We start from the raw sequence: 12,266 nt of genomic DNA on the forward strand, positions 1-12,266 counted from the left end.
TATAGGTACATGGTAACCAAGGTACCGATCGAATATATAGGTTAAGCAACTCTGCAACTCATAACCAGGGCCAGGACAAAGAAGAGGAACAAAACAACCCCCTCTATAGAATTATGCGACCATGTAGAACTCGAACTACGAGGTTGCTACATCTTGGTATTCTGGGATTATGCTAATCTTGCTATGAGTTGAACCGACATAGTAAAAGAGCGTCTGCTACTATAGTGATCATCGGTAATAAGGCCGTGAGGGAAATCAGTCGGTGACTGGAAAATTAAAAATAGTCCAACAAGATATGATACGTCTTCCTACGACATGCAAATCTAGAATAAATCCTTTGCATAATGACAACAGCAACATCATCAGACAATAACAAAACAAGAACAGAAAACTGGCTGGCTGGCTCGAATTTCGGCAACTTTATTTGAATATGCAAATGCGACACTTATACAGTGGGGATGTGGGAGAGAATATCATTATGCATGTGGATATTGCTTTATGCTTTAAATCTTTGTATAGATTTACTTGTCAATTAGAAAACAATATGGAAATCTATTAATATTCCAAGTATAAGTGGAGTTTCTTTAGTGGGGGAGGGGGCGGAAGGTGGGAGATGAGATTTCATCGTGCATGATAAAAAAATGTCTCTGTCATTACAGTCCATCTCTTAAAGTTTATCTTAGCAATATGGACATATTAAATATTTTATACTTTAATAAATATTGCGACATCTACGCCATGTATTGTCACTGAATGGTTAATATTGTCTCCTATATTGTTTGTCAGTTTCTATAAGATTCAAAGGGAATACAATGCTTCCAATTTCACTGGTGGACAGCTCTCCAATATCAACTTCTTTGAACCTTTCTTGACCGAACGAGAAAGGAACCCACCGTCGCAACCCTCCCATTCTCACCCTTCCCCATCTCTCCTCCATGTCCGCGCAAAAGAGAATTTAGACAACACAGAAAGTACTGTGCATATAATATGTTTGCTACAGTGAAGGTGTTATGAATACGCATGCTCAGTTATTCCCTTTTCGAAAAGAAAAAAAAAGAATAAAAACATAGCTTATTAATTCTTTCTGAATGAGACCACTACATGGAACTTGTTGTGTCTATGTTTTAACACCAGCTAAAAATTGTCAGTATCATTAGCATTATTAATATTATATAGAAAAATAAAATAAAAATTCCGACATTTTTATAAGTATTCAGTAGCAAGAAAGGAAGACAATATTGATGAGGCAACCAGTTGGCTTTGAAAAACGTGTACACATTTTATGTTTTCTGATTGGATTTATGATTCAGAACTGTTTTTTTTCCGGCAGTTTCCCACCAAAGTTTTATTTTTTTTTCCCCTAGTCATAATGGGTGAAATTAACACACATAGGCTACGGTTACACCAAATGAATTGTAGCTACAGTATATTCTGTAAAGATGTAAGCTTTACATCCCATTTTTAACAAGCGAATCAAGTTAATACAGCTTTAATGGTAATTAAGATTAGCAAATCACAAATGACTTCATTAGTTGACGTCATCCTCAGAATCGGAAATACCCAACTGAATATCATCATTATCATCATCATCATCGTCATCGTCATCTTCGTCGCTATCTGAATCGTCAGAAATTCTAGAATTGAAAGTGCTCATGTTTTCCAATCTCTTCGATAAAGTCATGCCCAATTTATTAACTTCTCCTCCCCTTCCCTCACGATCTTTACTTTGATTATACATCATAAAAGAATAATCGGCGAAAGATTCTCTGGTTTTCTGCTTCTCTTGTTTTCTTTGCTTCATTCGCTCCTGCATGCGAATAAATTTCTCCTTGGCAGTCAATGGCTCACTTGTACTATCACCGGTAACTTCCTTTGTGTTAACAGCTACAGGTGTAGGGTCAATTGAATTCATAGGCTTCTGTGATTGGTCGATAGTATTGTCACCTGACAATATTACCCTATTAGATGCAACGTCCTCTTTGAGTACATTTTTTCCTTCCTTTTCTGGTCGATCAAAATATGGCAAGCTTTTTCTTATTTCCTCTGCCTCATCTGCGTTTATGACGAGAACGGGCTTCGCTGGCTCTTGTGGCTTAATTTCAGGAATCCTATTCTCTGGTTTTGGCGGGAAATATGTTGGCTTAGGAGTCATCTCTGGTTCCTCTACTATCACCTGCTTTGTTTTGGCTTGTTTTGGTGTTTTCTTATATGATTTCGTTTTAACTGGTTCTACTGAACGACTGGTCCTTCTCAAAAATAAAAATCTTTCTTCGACAGTCGCTTGAGATACGTCAGCCAGGCACTGTCGTCTCCTCAAGATTGGACTTGAATCAAGTCGCTCAAGTTTTGGTATATTTGTGGCGTGGTCCTTCTTCCATACCTCTAATTTGGCCTGTGTATCTGATTCGTTTATCCCTAAAATAGTGTTGTTACATATATTCTCTTTCAACGCGTTTGAACTAAACTTGATTGTTCTGTGTGGCATCGGACCGGAAGTACATATGGTTTCTAAGGAAGTAGCGTAGTCTTCGTTGGACAGTCGTGTTGTCTCTATAGCCGATGAATCATGATCAGCTTCTACAGCATCCACGTACCAGTGATCCTCTGATTCGGGTGATGCTGCCCAAACTTCTCCAAAGACCGCCGAGTTTTGGCGCGCTTTTTGTCCTTCGAGATCCCTCCTAATTTCACGCAGTCGTCTGCTCAATAAACATTCTAATTGTGAGTTGGCAAGAATCAGTGTTTGGTAAGTTGGTGACCTACTGCGAGGGTGATACCCCTCTTTGGATAATGGAACAATCCTATATGCGTTCTTTTCCGGACGACTAGCATTTCCGGTCGGAGAACCAGTCGGAGTATTTCGACGTAGCACACTAACGCCACCGTTGACAATATTGACGTTAAGTTTGGGGTTATTTGCGAGACTACGAATCGCAGATTTGTTGGCATTTACACCGAGATTAATCCCTAAAACTTGCCGAGAAGTTTTCAAGGAAGGTAAACTAGCTGAAGAAGATGAACGAACGAGAGGATGTAGGTCTATTCTAGTTGTTGATCTAAGGGTGGGCTCGCTACGATGAGAAAGAACTGTCCCAGCTCCTTTCCGTGCAGGTACACCTTGTACATGGTAGTTCGAATGTGGTGGCGCCATGTATATATTATTTCACACATCTGGGACTGGGTGTGAAATTCTCTGTTGAAATAATATTGACATATTTTTTAATATTCTTACACATCAGACATATTTATATTACGTTTCATGGTAACAGTATAAGGTAGTATACTTTTTATTTACATTTATTTTTTTTATTTACATGAATAAAAGAATGGATGGATTGATGGATGGATGAATGAATGAATGAATGGTTTACGCATAACCTATACCTAGCGGATAACACATGACGCGCACGGCTGTGCTGAAACCAACAATTAACCATATGAATGAAAGAATGGATGGATGGGTGTATGAATGAATGAATGAATGAATGAATGGATGAACGAATGGTTTACGGATAACCGCTATCTAGCGGATAACGCATGACGTACTCGGCTGTGCTGAAACCAGCATACAAATAAAGATGGAAGACAAGTTTCATAGCGGTATACGACGATACATTGGTTCATATTATTGTCACAAACTTTTAACAGAATTAACGGTTATGTTTTATCTTCTGCACATCATTCTTTCTTTCTCCATTTCTATCTGGTTTACATTCTAGTCGGTTTCAAATCTAAAATGTTTGCTTATAGTAGTTGTACCAGAGGTCATTGTCTTAAACTCCAAAAGTCACAAGGTAGGATTAATATTCGGCATAATTTTTTTTCTAATAGGGTTGTGAATGAGTGGAACGGTTTGCCTGAGAAAGTTGTACTTGCAAGTAGTGTCAATGGATTTAAGAATCCTTTGGACAAGCACTTTAAGCATTGTAATCGGGTCTGAGTGGTTGTGTCTTCATTTCCCCCCTCTCCTATAGGGTCCTTGATGGGGACTTGAGTGTCCCTCCTGATCCTTTTTCCCCCTACTAAACTTAACTAAACTAAACAACTCTTATATTTTTTTTTATGTGTCCTCCGAAATCTTGTCAATTATTTCTCTATTTTGTAATCTCATCTCCCTCCTGTCGTATTCCGTCTACGAAAATGAAATAAAAAAAAATATAGCGACAACGAACCCGACACACTGAAGAGGCAATGGAGAGCTACTTCGGGTGGTGTCTACTTTCCAGAGAAGTTATCTTCACTAGAGTTTGATGACACTTTAACACCAGGTTGTTGTCATTGGTCTGACTCTTGACCTCCCCCACCCGCTGGCCACATTTGTTTGGGTGGGGGTGGGGGGGGGGGGTTAGTGCATTGAATTTAAGACTTCCCACTCTCTTAAAATAAATGTACATACATTGAATAGTTTCGACTTAAGTTAAAGTCATTTTCATTCCAATTCTCTATATGGGTTAGGCTACTTTAGAGCCAAACATTGTATGTTTTCCTGGTACAGTTTGGCGTAATATGTATTTACGTACAGTTTTATTAAAGTATATTATTGCGAAAGAAAGGAATATCGCTAAACTAATCCACGACTTACCATCCTTCAATCACATTTCGTAAATAATTATAGAAAACGAACGAAGTTGATCTAAAACACTAATTATTACTCTAACTAATGCAATACGATCGGCAAACCTAACCAGTTTACGTATATGTTTGCTTTGTACACGTCACATCATGCTACCCGTTGAGTAACAACGATAGGCAATGTTGACATGGATAGCTAAGGCTATCCTATACGCAGGATCAATGTGTTTTTATGTATCAACAAAATATTATATATAACTCACTGTTTATTCTTGAAATGACCAGAGATAAAAACGATTCCTCGTTTGTTGCTGAACGGAACCAGAAATAACACTTCAATTTTCCATGGTTACGCATAGTTACCAGAGCTTAGTTACAGGAGCAGTTCTACGCAAGTTAGTTTGATGGATTGCCCTAAGTCAGTAAAGTTGTTTACACACAACACATGCCAAGGAAGAATATACCTATATGGCCACTATTGTGTTTTGTTCGTCTATTGTTAGGGCTTTATTAAGGGGCCATGTAGGGTCGATAATAGGTACTAAAGGTACCGATGAAGACAATACCGTCACGTCCCTCCAAGGTGTAATCTCCAGACTATTAATATCGAAAATCGGTTTAGAAGGACAAAGAAGTCTATCAAGTGAGTCTAGGAAACAATGATTGAAGCTAGTGAGTCAGTCTATAAGATGTTTTGTATACGTTTGTTAGCTAATTCTAAGCCTCATAGTACATACACCCTATCATATGCATGGTCATGCAGTTCTCACGTTAAACTTGTATGGACATTAAACTTACCACTCCCCCTCCCCCTCCCCCACACCCCCACCCAAGCAAACCTATTACCGTCCGTGTCTGAAACCTATGTATACGGTAAAACAAGAAGCAGGGAAACAGTAATTAACTTTACCGAAAAACTCCCCATCCCTCCCTACTTTTCAACGTTGAGCGAAATTCTTGCAAGGTTAATCATATTTGTAAATGCAAATTATTTGATAAGTGTACTGTGTCAGAGTGTCGTCGTTAAGGACGTCATATTTGCCAGGATAAAATAGCTCAGTGGCGTAGGAAGGTACTTTTGAGTGGGGGGCTGAAGACTGATGGCCGGCCTGGGGGAGGGGTCTAAGGGGAGGGGGTGTCCTCCTCCCCTTTGGAATTTTTTGCATTTCCAGGTGGCCTCAGATGCAATTTGGTGCAATATAGCACACTTCAACACCCACTCCATTTTGTAAACTTAATTTTGTATTTTCACCTGGCCTTAGATGCAATTTGGTGCTCCAAATGAGATTTTTTTTCTCATTTGGAAATGAAAAAGGGGTTTTCTGACTTGCGAACCGGGGGGGGGGGGGCTGAATGATACTTCCCCCCCTCCACATTTTTCACTGGGGGGCTTGCGCCCCCCAGCCTCCCGGTTCCTACGCCCTTGAAATAGCTATTTACTCCAATATTTCATGAACTTCGGAGAACTTAGTAACTGTATTGACACAAGTCTTCACAAGTATAGACATGATTTGTTTAAAGTACCCAATTTATTATCAATCGATCAATACGCTTGTATTCGAGATATTCATCTGTTTATGACGTCATATACCTGTATAGGTAAATCTATTGCAATCGAAATAAGATTGAAATATTACATTATTGATATATATTGTAAATATTACTAAGTTAACCTTGTTTTCGTTGTCCGTCATTTAGCGGCTACGACTTGCTCACGAGATATTTTCTTTTAATATGAAAGGTCTAAGTTATTCAAAATTGTTAAACATCTGTTCGGTACTTACCAATATTAGTTACAATCATTACCGGAGAGCGGTCATATATATTGGATAAATTATTCCCGGAAGTATATTCCCTTAAATGGATTGGTCCATCTGTCCTATAGACGTATTCAAGTCACCACCGGTTGGGACGTGGTCGAGTTCGAAAGACATCCCGAACATATCCACAGACTGAATCGCGGTTAAAACTCCAGTTACACTTTCTATCAAATATCTTATATGTATTTATAAACATTTCGATTTACTTATTATTACCTAGCACGTCACATTTCATCTTTAGTCCTTGTACGTCTTATTTTGAGTGTGTAATAACCCACAGCTACTCGAATTGTCCGGTAGGCTACAAGAAGATGATGTAGGCCTACATGTTTTAGGTCCTGTATCTATTCCGTCTCTAAACAACAGCAGTATAGAGCTTCCAGTACCGACCAAGTTAAGGTAAGTAAGCGCTGTTGACTTTTCTACCTTCTACCGAATAAATCCAATGAATTTTGCTTTACAAATTGTGTATACTTAACTGCTCATAAAAACAAAGCCTAAACAAACACAGTGTAATGCACCTGCAGAGGTTCACAATTGTCCAGTTTGTGTGGCTATTTCGTTTGACACTACGCTAATATTTACTCTTGGTAAGCTTAACTCAGTATATTTATCAGATGGACGAGAGACGCGTTGACGCATTACTCCGAAAAGAGATTTTCTTCAGTTGCTATGATACAATCACTGCGATGATAATTACTTAACAGTTGTTTTGAAAAAGAAATGACATAGATAAATGCTTTTACTGGATTTTATAAATGTTGTTATGGTTTTCTGGTTCTTTCTCTTTTTCTTTTGTTAATACGTCCGGCAAACCACACATATAGAACGATAAGAGGCAAACTTTGCGATTCCATTGTATACGCTATCATGCCCGGTGATGTTGTCTCTGTTCAATACGCTATCATGCCCGGTAGGCCTAATGATGTTGTCACTGTTGTATACTATAATGCCCAGTCCCTTTACATCGTAAAAGGTTGGCGATCATAACGGCGTTATGTCAAAGCAGGTTTGCAAATTATTTTGAAAAACAAAGAACAAAAACAGATAGTGCATATGTGTTTATAATACAGACAAAAAAGCAAACGATATTTAAAATGACTAATTTAAACAATTTCCAGTTGATATTCATATTATGTAATGTACATGGGATGTGGCCGTAATTGTCCAACGATCTTACGTTATAGGTCTAATTAAAAAAGTATTACATATCTATGCCATTTTATAATATAAGACATTTTCTTCTGTGTTGGTTTATGTTTATTGACGTAGATACGAACTTATTAACAGCTTATATGAATCTTAAACACATGCATTATTACAAGGTTTAAAAAATAAACGATTGATGACGTCATCCTTCTTGGCCTTTATTACGTAACAAGTTGTCCGTCTTTGCTATTGCTTATATAGTCCCTCAAATGTACTTGAAACATGTCGTTCAGCTTAACATATAGATAGGTCATGATTTCCAAGTACTTCTATTACTCTAGTCTTATTAATTAATTTATCATGTTAAAATTTTAAATCAGGCAACAGCATTAACTTTGGATCAACGGCTTCCTTTAGGTTATATGTTGCAGTCACACATGCAGGTTAATCTTCTTATTTCATCATACACATGCGTAGTGACCCGTGTCTGAATATTCATATATCAGCGATGGTTCCGAAATGTTTCCTGCGTCTGTGTCGCTCTGAACCACGCATTACGTAAATGATGATGTACTCAGTGGATCTGTTATAGATAACGGATAAGATGCATAATTGAAGATTTTCTCGTATGCAAGACTTTTCTTGTATTGATTTTTACATTTCTACGTTCGTCTTCTACGTGATGAAGGTACTGGGTATCGTGGCACACAAAAGTATAGCCCCCCCCCCCCCACCTTTCAGACTATTCCTAGATACTGAGCATTTTTCTTCTAAAGCAATCACATGGTTCCATGATAAAACTGCTGCGAGTGCATGTCAGTAAAATGACTCTTGTACTGCTTGAATGTGAGTGACCATCTAGCATATTTGGGAAGAATATAACTAAAACATATTTATCACGAGCCACGACCTTTCTTCCTTTACTCTCCAAGAGAAACATTATTACTTAACACACATTCACAGTAGCGTTAGCTATATATCATATAGCCTAATTGACATATCATAACGCTTATATGTGTCGTGGCTGATGTTGCTATTTTCTTAATTACCTGAGGCTATCTACGAGCTAATTGCTGTTGAAAGGAAAAGCTTGGCAACCAACATTTGGTTCAAACCTTTTTGGGAAGCGTATAGCTTTAAGTTTTATGTTTGATGTAGTTTCGGTGGGGTTATGGGTAGGGTAGGCGGTAGGTACATAGAGGGAGACAGACAAGGGTATAATACATACCAACAACGGTTTCTTCATCATCGCTAAAAATCCCCTCAAACGTTTCTTCAAACGACAACGAGCTGGTCAACCTGCCTTTGAAATAAATCGGTTCACTCTCACGGCGCCTTCTGCCAGGAGGAAAGAGATGCTGTGAAATTTGCCTGATGTTTAGATCTCCCTTTTGACCTAGGATTGACCTGACGGTATCCAGTCGTTGGTACGTCCCTGAAGAAGGGAAGCTTGAATGTCTGATATGCAACGAGGAACGCCATTGCTGTTCTTCAAAACTTGAGAGAAATTTTTGGTAATTTTCTAATAATAGTCTTATAATGGTCTGATCTTGAATACGAATATCAAGCTGTGAAAGAGAGGAGAGAAATAATAATAATGATAATAATAATAATAACAATAATATTTTTTTCCTCCTGTTTATTTCTTTGACAAAGTATATACAGAAACATACAATGTCGTGTTTTATTCTGTTGTTACAAAATAATTAATCTAATATGAAACTATTTTTTAAGCCATCATATAAATTGCGTTTTTTACAATACTGCTGAACTTTTACAGCAAACTTAAACTTATTAAAGAATGTTTCCCTGTCTAGTTGTACATTTCTTCTTGAGTAATAATAAATATAAAGCTTCATATGTAATATCAGAAAATTATATGGACTATATTCCTGACAATGAAAACCAAAGAAAATATCTTCTTTCGCAAAAAAAGAACTGCTTGTTCAATAGTCGTCTCTCAATATCTAAAATAAAATAGGAGACCAGGCTACATTCCCAAAAAAGGTGTTCAATAGTCTCCTCGTGTAACTTACAAAAAGAACAATTTGGCGAGTCTACAATATTCATATTAAAAAGCAATTTCTTAGTAGGAATAATTCTATGCAAAAATTTGAACTGAAAATGTTGCAAACGTGCTTCAGTAATACTATTATATGGCATCCTAAACAACATCGCCCACTGTTCAGAATCAAAAGAATACAGAATAATAATAATAATAACGACAACGACAGCAATAATAATAATAACGTCAACGACAGCAATAACAATGATAATTTTAATAATAATAATATTAATAATTGTAACATTTAAAAGCCGATTGGTTCCTAAGATGCGGTGCAGAAACCTGAATTTGAAATATTGGATATTAGCTTCAGAAAGTGTACGGGATGGAATCTTAAAAGTAGTTAACCAATCGTCCTGTGAGAGGTCAAATGTAGTTCAATAATAATACTAATAAAGAAACATTCACATCATAAACTCATGATGTGGAAAGAAGAAAACTTTCTGTAGTAGATCTGATAACGTTTGGTTATTGCAAGGCAACATTCAGAAATGTGAAGGTTACCGTGTAAAAAACACAGTAACTTTCTGACAAGATTATTCCATTTTATGAAACAATGTAATGAGATTCTAAACGCCAATGTGAAATTATGACTTAAGCACTTAGCCAGTGAACAAATCATTCATGTTTTATAAATATTTTCTAAGAAAATGAAGTAACGATAGATATATTATTAGAAAAAAAATCGATCTTTGAATAAAGGTAGTTAATTAAACTGTATGTTTTTCTTACCAAAATGTCTTTGATAATCTTAAATTTTTCTTCCAGCTTCTCCATGCGGTGGTTGCTATGAGTGACGTCATGATTTGTGGGTAGTGCTAATTCTTCTTGTGTTTTGTGTCTTCCGTTTCTTGAAATAACAGGTTCAAATTGAGGAAAATCCGCCATACTAATAAAAAAAAATTAAAAATAAACCTTAAACTTGAATAATTAAGGTCAGTATCAAATGAAAGGATCGATACAGAGTCAATCAATCAGTTAAGAAACCAATTCGTGACATTTCCGATAATCAATCGATACCGCAAGATCATGTATAGTTTCAGGACACCATATGTTGTTTACTGTATCGGAAATTGGTGTACCGATATGGTACGTCTGAGTTAGTATATAAGAACAAAGTAGAATCGATACTGCTATCGTTGTGTAAATGAGTCCCCGATGTTGATAAATTGGAAAGATTTTTTTCAACAGGCAAAAGCGACAGCTATTAGATCTCCGTATTCTCTCAAAACCAATCTCAATAATGTTTCAGTTTTCCTTCCAATTTGATTTGGCAGTTCATCTGGGTAGGTACGTATTGAATATACAAATACCGAACTTTATTGTCCAATGGACTGGCTCAATCCAGAAACTGTTTCCAGGAGTGCTATAGTGTCAACTGTCCATGTATAGTATAGGCTTTATGGATAACACTAACACACAAGGCGGAGTGTATAGCCTAGTGGTTAACGCCGGCGTCTCCCAGTCATGAGATCCCCGGTTCGATTCCCCGCCGACAGCAATGTGTGTCGTCTGGCAAGGGTGTTGTTCAATAACAACTTCCCGACATGGACGTTAAATGGATGTGTGCCGAGAGATTGGCTTCGGTCAGCTTGCGAGTCTACAAGCCTCCATGGCTTCTTTCGCGAGTTCCTGCTTGCGGGAAGATCACATATACATACATACACACATAGGCCTACATGCATACATATTAATCTGAAGATTGATTCGATCCTCTAGATTCAGGTATAGCCTAGTTGTGGTTCCATCAAACTATACCAATCATATTATACTGGCTATGGAATTCTTGAAATACCACTCAATATCTGAAGGGTCAGTAACTCTGTGCAGAGTCCTGCATGAAGTGCCAGCTAGTTGTTTGCTTTTAAGTCAGCTTTTTTCATTTGTTTGATATACGTAAACAAGTTCCATTCCATTGAAGGGTTATTGTGACGTGCTATTGTAAACCGATACCGGTACACGACCTACCTGTGTCAATATATCGACCGAACGTTACTTCTCCTATAACATGATAGATACTTTACTTTGATTTAACTTCGATCCAACTTACAAACAAAATCTCACCAAAACAACGATTCACTTGTTTCAAAACCGCATCACAGCAACAGAGACGTATACAGATATTTATCTCTAAGGTAGAAAATATATGTTGTACAACCGGACTTCTCCCATAGCGTCCTCTCCCCCCCCCCCTCGCCCACCCCACCGAGTCCTTCAACTCCTTCCACACCTATTCTAACTAATCGTTTTAGTATTTTGTTTACAATGAGACAGGAATATAATTAAGGCTTGATCAAACCTTAACCGAATCCTGACCAAGACTCCGACAGCAACAAGTAGACTGAGTTCAAAAGAAGGTTTGATATTCAGACTGACACCGTTTCGCAAAGGGGTAAAAGCAGGGAGTTGTTATGGTTCTATAACAACTCCCTGGGACAAGCCTTGCAAACAAAATAGTGGCATTCTAACAATCCTTCTTATGGCTGTCAAAATTTCACTCACGTTGCAATTATCTATAGTGTGTTAAAGGTTGAATTATTTGTTGTTTTTCACGCTTCTGTAATTTCATTTCTTTGTAACGAAAGGGTTTATCGAAATCAAAAAGATATGTAACAAAATACTTAACTATACAGGCCACAGTGCATGCAGACCATTGACGC

The 12,266-nt window shown here is 37.5% G+C and overlaps 2 protein-coding genes across 3 annotated transcripts; both read right to left on the bottom strand.

Annotated features, from left to right (window-relative positions):
- Positions 1-392: 392 nt before the first annotated feature.
- On the bottom strand, positions 393-7,177 carry LOC139978640 (uncharacterized). Of its 2 annotated transcripts, none has more exons than XM_071989137.1 (2): positions 6,357-7,177; positions 393-3,193 (listed from the first exon to the last, which is right to left on the bottom strand). In XM_071989137.1, the coding sequence occupies exon 2, from the start codon at positions 3,149-3,151 to the stop codon at positions 1,529-1,531; it is 1,623 nt and encodes a 540-aa protein (XP_071845238.1). In that variant the 5' UTR covers positions 3,152-3,193; positions 6,357-7,177; the 3' UTR covers positions 393-1,528. The 2 variants fall into 2 exon arrangements, with proteins under 2 accessions (XP_071845238.1, XP_071845152.1); XM_071989051.1 differs by lacking the exon at positions 6,357-7,177 and adding an exon at positions 4,836-5,026.
- Positions 7,178-7,379: 202 nt separating this feature from the next.
- On the bottom strand, positions 7,380-11,461 carry LOC139965834 (uncharacterized). Its single transcript, XM_071968881.1, has 3 exons — positions 10,339-11,461; positions 8,770-9,109; positions 7,380-8,124 (listed from the first exon to the last, which is right to left on the bottom strand). The coding sequence occupies exons 1-3, from the start codon at positions 10,492-10,494 to the stop codon at positions 8,096-8,098; spliced, it is 525 nt and encodes a 174-aa protein (XP_071824982.1). The 5' UTR covers positions 10,495-11,461; the 3' UTR covers positions 7,380-8,095.
- Positions 11,462-12,266: the final 805 nt, after the last annotated feature.

This window comes from Apostichopus japonicus, chromosome 1, assembly GCF_037975245.1.
Source record: "Apostichopus japonicus isolate 1M-3 chromosome 1, ASM3797524v1, whole genome shotgun sequence".
Taxonomy (NCBI): Eukaryota; Metazoa; Echinodermata; class Holothuroidea; order Aspidochirotida; family Stichopodidae; genus Apostichopus; species Apostichopus japonicus.

Bases quoted from the DNA above. Each gene is read 5' to 3' on its own strand.
- LOC139978640 (XM_071989137.1), bottom strand. From the start codon at position 3,151: ATGGCGCCACCACATTCGAACTACCATGTACAAGGTGTACCTGCACGG.
- LOC139965834 (XM_071968881.1), bottom strand. From the start codon at position 10,494: ATGGCGGATTTTCCTCAATTTGAACCTGTTATTTCAAGAAACGGAAGA. The intron at 9,110-10,338 runs GTAAGAAAAACA...TCTCTTTCACAG, and splicing joins AGATTATCAAAGACATTTTG to CTTGATATTCGTATTCAAGA. The intron at 8,125-8,769 runs GTATGTATTATA...TATCTATAACAG, and splicing joins TGATGAAGAAACCGTTGTTG to ATCCACTGAGTACATCATCA.